We start from the raw sequence: 13876 nt of genomic DNA, 5'->3' as shown, positions 1-13876 counted from the left end.
CCGGCAGCCCTCGCACGTGAGGAGGGCGCCGCAGCTGCAGTGCACCCACCAGACGCGGTGCGTACTGGTGACATCGCAGCTGCACCGCCTCCAAATGGGGTGGCGCAGTTGCGATGTCACCGTGGCATCGCTGGCGCTTTAGGGCGCGGAAGTGCACCGCAAAAAAGGAGCTGCTTCCCGGTGTTCCTTTTTTGCTCCGCAGGAACGCCGTTCAATTTGGTTGCTGCGGCGCTCCTGCAGAGCAAAGAGAGGCACCAGGGACACACCTCTTTCTGGTGGTTTGTGCCCCGCCAACAATGCTCTGTTTAGTCCAATGTTGACTACTTTGACTGGAAGTTACTCTCCAAGGGATAAATAAAAATCTCTATAGGCACCACATGCTGTCTGATCTTGGAAGAGAAGCAGAGTCATCTCTAGTTAGAACTTGGATGGGAGGCTGCCAATGAATACCAGATGCTGTGGGCTATATTTCAGAGCAAGGAACTGGCCAAATCACCTCTGAGTATTCCTTGCCTAAGAAAACTATGAAATTCAGGGAGGCGGCCTAAGTCAATAGGTGACTTGAAGGCATGCACATATACACACATGTGTGTGCACATGTGCACCCACACACATCCCTCTTCAAGGTTTCCAGCACAAAAAGGATTCTGTAGACCCGCTACTCCTGGATTCTTTTCTTTTAAACTGGAGATTCCATTTATACTGTACTGACCTTATACTTTATGCTAACAGTGGGCCTGTACAGACAGGCCAAAATAAAGCTGCTTCGAGTCACTTTGGAAGTATGCTGTTTAAATGACACACGCATCTTAAGAGGCCAGAAGTTGCGCCAAAGTTGCACTCCAGTGCTTAAGGACTGTAGCATAGTTTTGGCGCAGCTTCTGGACTCTTAGGATGCATGCATTGCTAAAACAGCATACCTCCAAAGTGACCCGAAGCAGCTTTATTTTAGCCTGTCTGTATGGGCTCAATGTTGCTCTGTTTAGTCCAGTGTTGACTACTCTGACTGGCAGTAGCCCTGGTACAGAAAGGACTTTCTAGGCCTAGTATTCTTTCATCCTTTTAAAACTAGAGATGCTAGAGACTGAATCCAGAACCTTCCGCTTTTACAGCATGTTTTCTGTCACAAAGCTTTGACCCATCTCCAAGGTAAAGGAGACATCACGGTTGAAGAGAGGGGGTGGGGAACATGCCGTCACTTACGTTTTCACACATGAAATGGCAAAACCCAAGAATAGTAACCAAGCAACACTTCCTCACTGGATGATAACACAACTCCTACCTTACTGTCAAGTTTCTTCATTGTTACCAAATCCAGGGATTTCAAAGAGTGGCCCGTGGGGGCGATGAAATACACGCAGGCGTGGATCCGGGAATCATGGTAGTTATGCAACACCCGCTTGATTTTCAGTTCCTCTTGCAGATAAGCTTCAAACTGGGTATCAATGAACTCCACAATGGGTTTATAGCTTTATAGGAAGTAATGGGGTGGGATAGGGGACACCAAAGAACATGAAACACGTTACAAAACATGGGACATTTTGTAAGCAGAAAAGAAGCAAAGTTTTAAAATCATTTGTTCTACACAAAAACCTTTCATGAAAAGGTAACAGTACTTCCCCTCAAGCCCACGAGGTTTGGTTTTGTTTTTTTCATATTTGCATCAGAGGAACAACAGCTGACAACCAAAGCCATGTAAAGAGCAAATATTTCCAGTCCTAGAAATGGAGAGGTGTTTCTGGCTATGTGTGCATCCAACTTGAGTAAAAATACTCAATGCTCAGCAGGAATGGCACAAGACATTTTATTGCCTGAAGCAAACAAGATGGCATTCCCCTCCTTGCCATTCCATCTACAGAAGATGACTAGATCCACAACTGAATCTTAATTCAACACTGATGATAGGATAGCATCCTCTGCCCCAGGCTACCTCAAGGAGTGCAGGGCAGGCTGCCAGACGCATACAGCTCTGCCCCCTTCTATACCATTTATCACCTGCCACCTGAAGCAACTGCCTCATTCTTACTAATGGTAGACCCACTTCTAGGGCTCGGGTAAGCAACCTGTGAAAGGTTTCTTAAAAAAAAGGGGGGGGGGGCACCATACTTTTTTGGATTACAAATTGCCAAATACTCCAGAAAGTTGTGACCAAAATGGACTCCATTTCACTTTAGCAGTTCTAGTTTAAAAAGGGAAAAAAAGTAACTCTGAAGATGCCAGCCACAGATGCTAGAGAAACATCAGGAATAAACTCTTCTAGGGGGGAAAAGCCCATAAAAACTATAAAAAGGGTAATTGTTCCAACCTCTGGCCCTGTTCAAGTGAGTAATTTATCACCAGAGGACAATTTAGGCAAAATCACAAACTAGAAAGAGCTGGCAAATACGAAGCTCCCAGAGAAGGAGCGCTGTGGTCCTGTTCAGGTTCACCAGCTCCAGTGTTGAATTATTCACAGAAGCAAATCATCTGCATGAGAGCAGTTGAACTTATGAAGCCAATTTATACAGCAACATGTGGTTGGGTTATCTAGTCAGTGTTGTCTTGGGTCTAATCTGCACTGCAGAAATAATGCAGTTTCACACTGTTTTAATTGCCATGGCTCAATGTTATGCAATTCTGGTATTTGTAATTTTGTGAAAAACTTAGATTCTCTGTCAGGGAGGTCTGGTGCCACAACAAAATACAAACCTCAGGATTCCATAAAATGGAATCAAGGCATTTAAAGTAATGTCAAACTGCATTATTTCTGCAGTCCAGATGAGAACTTGGAGAATCTTTTCTGGGTCCCAGGTTTTCCATCCCTTTATCCCAAGATTCCTTTAATTGCATGTGTCAGGGATTAAACAAGAGACCTTCGCTATACCAAGTTGGTGCTCTGACCCCAACGTTTAGCCAAAGTTTGGAAAAACTGGGCTCCTTGGACTGCAACTCCTTTTGAAGTTCTGTTTTAGCCACGCCTCAAAATGATCTTGGGCTAGCCAGATAATATGCAGGGTTGAGACTATTGGGCTGTCCAGTCTGTACTTGCCATCATATAAAGGCAGCTTTTTATGTCTTCCTCGAGTTGACCACTAAGGTATTGTACTGTTACAACCAATTCTGAAAGACTGAAAGCACCTAAAACTAGGGAAATCCTGATTTGCATTTGATGAAGAACACAACCACTTGTTTACCTGTCCTCTTTGTTAATCTGATCCCCGAAGCCCACTGTGCTAACAATGGTCAATTTCAGATGGACATTGCTTTCCTGGAGATCATAAGTGCTGGATTTCAGCTGAACTCCTGGCTGTGAGTGAGAAGCTGGCTCGCCTTCAAATCTGGTGTTGAAAAGGGTATCCATCAGCGTTGATTTTCCAAGCCCGGTCTCTCCTTTTGCACGGAGAAAAATAAGGAAATACAGAAAATATTTTGTGTCTGTTGTTCAGCCTTAAGAACACTAGGAAAGCTGTGCTAGATCAGAGCAAAAAAGTATGTAGGTCAGCATTTGGGATGGGCAGTTTTACAGAGTCCATGGTCTTATTTTGATGTTTATTTATGTTTTTCTAAAGATTTATTTTTCAAAACTGGAATTGACAGCGGGAACTAGAAAAGTTACTCTTAAATAGAGTCCTATGTCTTGGTTTAGAATCGTTACTCCTCAAAGTTTCCACAAATGGTAATTCAGTTTGTTTTGAAGCCATTTAAGATATACCAAATACACAACAGAAGTTGTTTTTCCCTCTTACAGAAAAGGTAAAAGGAACGTAAAAGATATAAGATGAGGACAGGGGACAAACCAAAATACTTAGGAAAGGAATTCCAAACCATGGGTGTCATCTCCAAGCCAGTAATACTTGCCCCAAAGACAATAGAGCATAGACTCTCACTGCTAGAGCATTAGGGAAAAAATGCAGAAAATAGATGTACACAGAGGCAAAATGGCATATGAAAGTGGACTAGTGGTTTCTGAATTTGTCCATAAAAATGGCCTTAACTGTGATGATGAATGGAATAGGAGAGTAAACCAGGTTTCAGGTCAGCTAGATACCTAGAAATCTCTTTCTGAGTCTTAGGAATAAGAATACAAGCATATGTCTAGCCTCACTTCCATGTTCAGAAACTTTTTAAAATAAAACATTTGGATGCAGGAGAGCATTCTGAGCATCCCTTGTAGAAGTACTGTACCCTCATGATCCACTTTAACAGCCCCACTGCTGTGGCCTGCGGCTTCATCAGAAGAGAGCAGCAGTAGCTAAATGCAAGCTGATTTGTTCCTAGCCTGTTGGGTTGTTTTGGAGCACATTAAAGCACTGACACACATTTCCTGCATCACAGATCACAAAGGCAGTTGCCCTCAAGGTATGGGGGAAGGTGGGGAAGCCCAAGCCATTACAACAAGGTCTTCTAGTTTGTGACCACACACAGAAACACACATCAACCTAAGCAATAGCACAAAGCAGCAAATGGAATAAGGAAGACTTTTAAGACTGCTAGAAAAAAAATCTTTTTGCACTAGTAGGAAACTGTTTGCATATTCTGAAAATAAAAAAGCAGTATGTTTTCCAAAAAATTATATTCATTTATATCATCCCCTTACAAGACAATGACATTCAGTTACATTACTGGTCTAAGAGGCAACAGCAACAGCTGCAAAAGATTCTGAAGATCATTTCAAGAGAACTGGGGGGGGGGGGGGATAAAGTGGCACTGAACACATCATCTAACCCAGTAGTTCCATTTGGTCTTCCGTTTGTTTTGGACTTCAAATTCCAAAAGTCCCAGTCAACTTGGTCACTCATCAGGAATTGTGGGAGCTGAAGTCCAAAACGATGGGAATCCCTGATAAATGATAATGATAATGATAATGCCATAGGGGCCAAGCAGACATCAGTGGGAGGATGCCCCAAAGAGAGTCCATGACTAACCTAAGAGATGACAGTCCTGATTTTTAAAGAGGGTTTAGAAGCACAGGTATCCACCTCATCAGAATCACATCTGCCCCAAACCCAAGAGTGAGCTACAGCAGGGGACATTTGGGGGATGTTTGGTCTGACAACCACCACCACTCCCCAAAAAAATATCCACAAGTGGCCAAAACTTCATTTCTGGCTTTAAAAATAAACAGTATAAGGGGACCCTGCACCCCTCAAGGAGAAGCAAATCATTTGTTTTCAGTCAGAAAGAAGGTGAATCTGCGAGGGTTGCACAACCAACCTTATGGGGCTGCATTCTGTATAGCCCTAATCTAGCCTTCTACTGCTGCTGGCACCAGCTCTCCAAGGTTTCATTCCCTCCCACTGTTTGACTAAAAACCCATTAAATGAAAGATCCTAATTACAACCTTCCGCAAGCAAAGCAATAGCATGATCCTGCCACTGTGTTATAGTTTCTCCCCATTTCAGCGTAGGGATTATGAAATCAAATGTGGTGCAGGTGTAGTGAACTGATGAGCACCTGCCTAGACACAAGAGCTATTTTGTACTACTTTCCCCAAAATTCCTTAGAGTTTCTGGTTAAAAAAAAAAGGAACTCTTCCAAGCTCTGCTTTACAACAATGAATGCAAACAGACACAGTATAAAAAGGCTCCCATAGGGCCTGAACAGACAGGCCAAAATAAAGCTGCTTTGGGTCACTTTGGAGGTATGCTGTTTAAATGACAGACACATCTTAAGAGGCTAGAAGCTGAGCCAAAGCTGTGTTCCAGTCCTTAGGACTGGAGCATGGCTTTGACATGACTTCCAGCCTCTTAGGACGCATGCAGCATTTAAATAGCATACTTCCAAAGTGACCCGAAGCAGCTTTATTTTGGCCTGCCTGTTTAGGCTCATAGTTTGTTTTTCACCCGTAACATTGGTCCAACTTTACATTCTTAAAGACATTCCCAACAAAAAATTCAGTGCTGGATTTGTGAGTCGCTTTCAAGTGGAAATGTTGTACCAGACCTCATTGTTGTTACACCAAGCAAGCTGTTCCCACGTTTGCTTATAACAACATTACGCCCAATCTTCACCTTAGAAAATAATTAGTTCAGATGTCTTCAAATTTGCACTACTGCTGCAAGGAAGGGCTACATATGTTGCTGCTGTAATGACCACTAGCCAATAGCTACAACCACCACAGTTCAATCTAGGACTGTGGAGTCGGATAGAAATGTACTGACTCTTTCTCTGACTTTAAAATAAATCCTTACGGCCTGTTACAGACAGCCAAAATAAAGCTGCTTCAAGTCACAGTGGAGGTATGGTGTTTCAATTATGCATGCGTCCTAAAAGTCCAGAAGTTGCACCAAAGCCATGCTCCAGCCCTAAGGACTGGAGTGTGGCTTTGGTGTGGCTTCTGGACTCTTAGGACGCATGCATCATTGAAACACCATACCTCCACTGTGACTCGAAGCAGCTTTATTTTGGCTGTCTGTAACAGGCCTACAATACTAAATGCCTGGCTTGTTACATATTTACTTTTACAGGAATTTAAGAAAGTTTCCTTGTTCAGAAATTTTAATCAAATAAAGGTATTTTATATGCTATCAATCTAAGTAGCCTGATTATTCACTTGGTAGTGATGAAATGCTTTCTGCTACCATTTTACTACAGTAAATTTATTATTACTAATTAATATACAGTACATTTGTCATTATGAAGGAGCTGGAACCAGACAGTAGACTAACAAAGGAGTTGGACTCAAAGGTTTGGGCTACTGACTCCATAGGCCTGATTCTGGACCAGAGCTTTGGGAGTGGCCATGTTAGCTGGGGGATTCTGGGAGTTGTAGCTCAAGAAAAATAAGTTCTTAAAAGATTGATCTGGACAGTTGTGAAAATACATTTTCCCATAACTCACTCCACAAACCCTGCCCTGCAAAAACTCATGCCACCCAAACATCCCCTAAGAGTCCCTGAATCTAAACTTAACACTTAGACAGGTACAATTGTCCTTTGACAGAGAGGCGGGTAAAAATAAATAAATTATTATTATTATTATTATTATTATTATTATTATTATTATTATTACACAGCAAAGAACAAACGTACTGTTTTTATAAGGCCATCGCTATTTTCTCTGGTGATTTTAGCATTCTTTCTGATCATTAGAAAACAATAATCCAACTTTGATAATTGGATTATTATTGGTGCTCCAGACACTGTTGCCAAATACTGCTGCATCCTGAGTGGATTACAAAAGATGAAGAGGCAGCAGCAACATTTGTATGGATGCCAGTGAACAGCCAAGAAGCAGGCACAGATTTACATGTAAGAGTTGTAATGCCGCTTGCCCTTGTGTACAGGGAGGGTGGTGCAAACATACAGAGAGAGACCAACAGAATAATCAGGGTAAAAGGAGCCAAGATCAAGAGACTAAAAACAGGCAGGCATGCTGTGCATCAAAGCTTGCTTGAGAGAAAGCAAAACAAAACACCATCGCATCATGCACACCTGCAGGGAATCTCCTTAATCAAATGCTTCATCACATGAATGCTTGCATGGCGGGCCTAAATAAACCATCATACTTTGGTCATTAGTGCAGGATAGAACGATTCACACAAAGAAAAAAAGGGGGAAAAAGAGTCACCCTGCTGGATTAGAACAAGTGTTGGCTACTAATCCAGCATCCTTCCCTTCCAGCATAAGTAGTCAGTGAGGGATCACCAGCAGACGCACAAAGACAATGGACCTGCTACAGCTTTCCTAGATTCCTATGAAAGGTTCTAGTCTCCAGAATCTAGTATCCACGAGTGCATTGCTTGGCACCGCTTTTTGTCATTAAAGCTATGAGGACCATAGCTTGGAAAAATTACTTTTTAAGAATACAACTACATGGCCACTGGCTCCACAGGCTCAAAGGTTTTAGATGTGGTTCAAAGTAAGTTACTTTTCCCAAGATGTGGAATACAGAATTTAAGGCAGGTCAAATCTTAGGCTGCATCCACACTGGAGAAATAACCCGGTTTGGCAGCACTTTAACTCTTTCTAGCTGAAAGCTATGGAGTTCTGGGAGTTGGAGCTTATTGTGGGACCCTGGCTTGGGCCCAGGATACCTGGAGGACCGCCTCTCCCCATACATTCCGCCCCGCACCCTCAGAACTTCTGGGCAGCAATTACTTAAGGTTCCGGGGGCCAGACTAGCCTCCACAGGGAGGAGGTCATATTCCATTGTCGCCCTGGCCCTTTGGAACACGCTGCCCATAGAGCTCCGCTCGGCCACCTCCCTGGCTCAGTTTAGAAGGGATTTAAAGACCTTATTTCGAGCTGCATTCCCCGAATGAAGCCTTGGTTGGCCTTCCTCCCTCTTTTATCGGCCGCAAGAGGGTTGGCTGTTTAGGTTTTAAATTTGGTTTTAATATGTGTATATGTATATGTGTTTTAGTATGTATTTGTATTATTATGTTATTATGTTGTTCACCGCCCTGATCGTTGGAAGGGCGGTATATAAATAAAATTTTTATTTATTATTATTATTAACTCTTTTCTTGCTCAAGGCTATGGAATTCTGGGAGTTGGGAGTTTGTTATGGGGCCCTGGCTTTAAGTGTCTTGGCTGAAGGCTATGGAATTCTGGGAGTTGGAGTTTGTTATGGGGCCCTGGCTTTAAGTGTCTTGGCTGAAAGCTATGGAATTCCGTGAGTTGGAGTTTGTTATGGGGCCCTGGCTTTAAGTGTCTTGGCTGAAAGCTATGGAATTCTGGGAGTTGGAGTTTGTTATGGGGCCCTGGCTTTAAGTGTCTTGGCTGAAAGCTATGGAATTCTGGGAGTTGGAGTTTGTTATGGGGCCCTGGCTTTAAGTGTCTTGGCTGAAGGCTATGGAATTCTGGGAGTTGGAGTTTGTTATGGGGCCCTGGCTTTAAGTGTCTTGGCTGAAGGCTATGGAATTCCGTGAGTTGGAGTTTGTTATGGGGCCCTGGCTTTAAGTGTCTTGGCTGAAGGCTATGGAATTCTGGGAGTTGGAGTTTGTTGTGGGGCCCAGAGGGGAGCACAAACTCCAACTCTCAGAATTCCATAGCCTTCAGCCAGACAAGAGTTAAAGTGGTGCCAACCGGGTTATTCCTCCAGTGTGGACACAGCCTTAGTTTCTGTCACTAAGTGGCAAGGTGCTTGCTTTCATTCTCAGGCCTCCTATATGCAATATGAGGTTATTCTGCCCTACCTTTTAAGGTTGTAGCAAAGATTTCTGAAGTAACATACACAAATAATTCCCTAACATATACAATTAAGCATATTTAAATATTAGTACAGTAATATTACCTCAGATGTTACAGTGGCAAACCCCCTCTGAAGAGACTTGCTGACAAAATTCTATTATAGGTTTGCCTTAGGGTTGCCATAAGTAAGAAATGACTTAAAGGCATACAACAACAACAAATATTATCATCACCTATTGAGATAAGAGAGGACTATGGATGGTGATGAAGTATTGACTTTTGCTGCATTTACAAATGTAGCTTAATTGTGTAATGACTTGCACATAAGGTGTCATGAATGGTCCAACACAAGTCTAACATCACTTTTATCTGTCCTGCTCACAAGTGCTCCGGTGTTGACTAATCAAGTCCAACTGAGATCAGGCTTTTGATATGGACATTCATTAATCTGTGAAATATCACATCATAGATATTATTTCCCAAAGAAAACTTTTAACCTTGATTTGCATTGCCTCAGACATAATGCAAGTTGTGCATTGCTTTTACAACAGAGTCACTTCACCCCTTCAACTGCAACTCAACTAAATATACATTGAGGGTTGCGCATACACCTGCAAAGTAGCCTTTCCTTGAACTGGAAATATTTGTGCTCTGATATATGAAAATGCCATTCCCATTTTCTCAACAAAACCACTCTACACATCAGACCCATTCTCCCCTTAATGACTGAGATGCTCCAAGGGTTAAACCCAGGCTTAGCATTAACTTATACCAAAAATCTATCTTGGGTCTCTACAGCACTGGGAACCCACCACTTGGCAAGAGAGAATGCCTATCAACTCAAGCCCCAGGGGAGAAGCACTTTTTAAGCAACTTGTTTCAGTATGCTAATCTTAAAGCCTTTCTGCTTTTTATGGAAACATCAGATGGTTTAGAAACATATTCCCACCAATTGCAGTGATTTGCATTTTTCAAAGAAACAGATTTAATTATTTTAGTTTTTTTAATGGGGTTCTTTTTAAACTCTACATTACGTTAATTTATCACTATCAGGTAAAGGTAAGGATTTCCCCTTAACATGAATATCTAGTTGTGTCCGATGGTGGTGATGCTCATGTCCATTACCAAGCCAAGGTAACCAGTGTTGTCTGAAGACAACTCCATTGTCATGTGCCCAGCCTGGTTGCATAGAATGCAGTTCTCTTCCCACCAAAGTGGTATCTATTTATCTACAGTACTTGCATTTGCATGCTTTCGAACTGCTAGGCTGGCAGAAGCTGGGACTAGTGAGGACAGCTCGCTTTGTCACATGGGGCTTGGGTTTTGTATTGCTGACTTTCTGACCTTGCGAGCATCAGAATTGGCATCTTAACCACTAAGCCACCGCATTCCTGTAAAAATGATATTTTGCCTAAATCTGGCCTGAAATATTCAAAGACATAGCCATGTTACTCTGTATCAGCACACAGAGGAATCAACATACAAAAGAATCTTGTAGCACAACGGTTCTCTCTTTGGTCCTCCAGATGTGTTGGACTTCAGCTCCCATCATTCCAAATTGGCTGGGACTTCTGTGATCTGAAGCCAAAAACAAGGGAACCACTACTTTGAGAATAAACAGGAGGGGAAAAAACTTGCAGCATAAGCTTTCATAGGCTTAGTCTATTACACCAGATGCCCGCAACTAGTTTGCAAAAAGAACACCAAACCACAAACTTTTAAAAATGAAAGAACTGTACTGTTCAAACCAAATGCATATCTAGTACAGCTTTATGTTCTCATGGTGGCTGACCATAGATGCTTAGGGAAAGACCATAAGGTGAGTTATGAGTGTAATGCCATCATCTTGGACATGTTCTCCAACAACTGCTGTTTGGAGAGATACTGTGATACTGGAAGTATAAGGCAGCTATTACAACTCGCACCTATTATAACCTTATTCCCCATGCATCTGTCTAAACCTCTTTTAAAGCCATCCAAACTGGTGATGAACTTGAACTTTACAACTTGAATGAATGGTTACCTTCAAGAGCATAAAAATCAGAAGTACCATTCACCATATTTCTTATAACTGCATTAGAAAAGGGTGGAAAATTTGACAGGAAGATTAAGGTATATTCTCTGGCCACCCTAATTTAATGCACTAGGCAAATTCTAAACCCACTATCCCCAACATGGTAACTGCCAGGTGTCTTGGATGACAACCACCATCAGCCCCAGCCAATATGGCCAGTGGTCAGGCAGATGAGAGTTACAGTCTAGTGTTGAATCTGTACTGCAGATAATGCAGCTTGACACCACTTTAACTGATATGGCTCATTGCTATGGAATTCTGGGACTTGTCGTTTTGTGAGATTTAGCTTTCTCTGTTAGAGAGCTCTGGTGCCACAACCAACTAGACATCCTAAGATTTCATAGCACTGAGCCATGGCAGTTAAAATGGTCTCAAACTGCATTATTTCTGCAGTGCTGATGCAGCCTAAAACACAAGTTGTAAACCAATTAGTTTGCAAAGAGTATCGGCAAATGCCATATTGCAGACCTCTGTCACCCCACATCAAGACTGTTCTCTCCCATCCTCTCCCTGACTTTGTCCTTCAAGACTGAACCTGAAGAAAAAATTCTGTAAGACTCAAAAGCTTGTTCAGCACTCTACCATTTTCATGAAACTCTAATAAAGATATCTGGTGTCACTGCTCAATATGATATATTGCCAAGAAACATTAGCAGCTATTTAATGAGCTGTGGATTTCCTCTAAGAAAAACCAGAAGGTGGAACATCATCGGGAGGAGATGCAAACTACATCAGTTGTCTAGGAGGGAAGTATGTTAATGTATGGCTTTCAGTTATAAGAGTGTTTCCTGGAATTGAATATTTCAGACCAGTCCCAGCTCTCAGTGGTGCTCCATCCTGGATCTTTGCCCAGACAGTGCTTCCTGTCAAAGAGGTCACCAAGTTTTGAAAAACGCAATCTTTCACAGTGTGCCAAAACTAGGAACTCCTTGCCTTTCTTTCTTTTCGAATAAGAGCAAGGGGGGAGAAGTGCAAGGACTTTTTGTGTATCAGAATGAACTTCAGTCAGTTAGTAAAATGCACCTAAATATAATAATATTATATTATTATATCCCTCCCTCTTGGCCTCTGCGGAGGCTTCGGCCTCCGCAGAGGATGGGAAGGGGCCCGTGGGGCCGCCGCCAGCGGCCTCCCCCCTCCATCTCGGCCTCTGCGGAGGCCGAAGCCTCCACAGAGGCTGGGAAGGGGTGCGTGGGGCCACCACCGGCGGCCTCCTCCCTCCGTCTCGGCCTCTGCGGAGGCTGAAGCCTCTGCAAAGGCTGAGAAGGAGCGCACGGGGCCACCGCCAGTGGCCTCCTCCCTCCGTCTGGGCCTCTGCGGAGGTTGAAGCCGCTGAGAAGGAGCGCACAGGGCCGCCGGCGATCACGGTGATCGCCGGTGGCCTCCTCCCTCCTTATTTATTTATTCATTTATTGACTTTGGCCCACCAGTTGTCTGAGGGACAGCAACTCGGCCCCCGGCTCAAAAAGGTTGCCTACCCCTGGTATAGAGAGATGGAGAGGGACCGGACTCACCTCGAGACCGGCAGGAATGTCAGGCATGGGTGCCCTTTGTTTCATGACCCAATCCTATGTTTCCCTTAGTAGTCAATTTAGGGCAGTGATGGCGAACCTTTTCATGGTTCACATGCCAGGGGCGGGACTTCTACCCCCAGGATGGGGGCTGGGTGCCAAGGGCGGGGCTACCACCCCCAGGGGTGGAGCTTCTGTCCCCCTTTTCAGAGGGAGGGAGCATCTGGCTCCTCCCCCGGGCATTAGCCGGCCTCTGAGGATCCCTTTGGGACTCTCGGAGACCAGCAAATGAGCCTTGGGTTTGTCGGCCTCTGAGAGTCCCTTTGGGGCCGTCAGAGGCCGGCAAACAGTCCTCGGAGGACAGTGCTCCGTCCTCCAGGGTTTGCCGGAGACCATCCCCCCATCTGCCTTCCTGGCAGAGTCCCAAACCTTGTTAGGCACAGTGCCTGCAGCAGCAATAGCAGAAGCCTCTTGGCAATGCCTGCCCTGAGCGAGGAGGGCATTAGATCTGGCAAAGGTTCCTTGGTGGCTGCAGAGAGAGGGCCCCTGGTCCTGTGTCTTCTGGCTGGCTTGACTCTCTGACCTTGGCCCTGCTTCAGACTGGGCAGAGGTGATGCAGAAAAACTCTTTGCCATGGCTTTTGGCTGGCCTGTCCTCTGAACCCTGGCCCTAAACAGGCTGGGCAGAGATGCTGAGAAGGGAAGTTTCCATAACTTCTGGCCAGTTTCCTCACTGATCCCTGGCCCTAAACGGGCTGGGCAGAGGTGATGTGCAGAAACAGAGACATGGAGGGGACACCCCTCACCATCTCTTCCCACGGCTCCCATGTGCTGCAAAGGTGTTTTCATAAATCTCCTGTGCTTCCACCATGGAAGGGGGAAGCTTTGGAGGAGAGGGAGAGTCATTGGCAAAGCCAAGACCTTTCCCCAATCCTGGGAGCCCTTGCCATATTAAGTCTTTCTTCATGCTTCCAAGGCAGCAAGAGAAACAAAGAGAAGGAAAGGGACTGGAGTGGCTGCAGTGAAGAAGTTGCAGAGCAACAGCAAACACATCCGACTGGAGTGATAGGCAGGACAAGACTGGCCTCCTAGGGTTAGCTCCAACCATGTGGGGTCACCAGACAGTCTCTCTCTTTACTTCTTGCCTACTGGAGTGAGTGGGTGAAGCATAACCCAAAC

The 13876-nt window shown here is 44.2% G+C and overlaps 1 protein-coding gene across 5 annotated transcripts in view; it reads right to left on the bottom strand.

Moving 5' to 3' along the window:
• The window catches only part of LOC149308946 (septin-6), a 50891-nt gene that overhangs the window by 22069 nt on the left and 14946 nt on the right, over positions 1-13876 (bottom strand). For 4 of the 5 annotated variants that reach the window (XM_089536754.1, XM_089536751.1, XM_089536752.1 and 1 more), the window contains exons 3-4: positions 3174-3369; positions 1283-1469 (exon numbers count right to left, since the gene is read on the bottom strand). In XM_089536754.1, coding sequence (XP_089392880.1) covers positions 1283-1469; positions 3174-3369 — 383 coding nt within the window. Of the gene's footprint in view, positions 1-1282; positions 1470-3173; positions 3370-10596; positions 10659-13876 lie in introns of those variants that run through there. The other variant, XM_089536755.1, reaches the window with a different exon arrangement.

Source organism: Sceloporus occidentalis, unplaced genomic scaffold (genome assembly GCF_023333645.1).
Source record: "Sceloporus occidentalis isolate IW3139 unplaced genomic scaffold, rSceOcc1.0.p SCAF_8, whole genome shotgun sequence".
Lineage (NCBI taxonomy): Eukaryota > Metazoa > Chordata > Lepidosauria > Squamata > Phrynosomatidae > Sceloporus > Sceloporus occidentalis.
The sequence above is the reverse complement of the archived record's forward strand: the minus strand, read 5'-3'. Positions and strand labels throughout refer to the sequence as shown.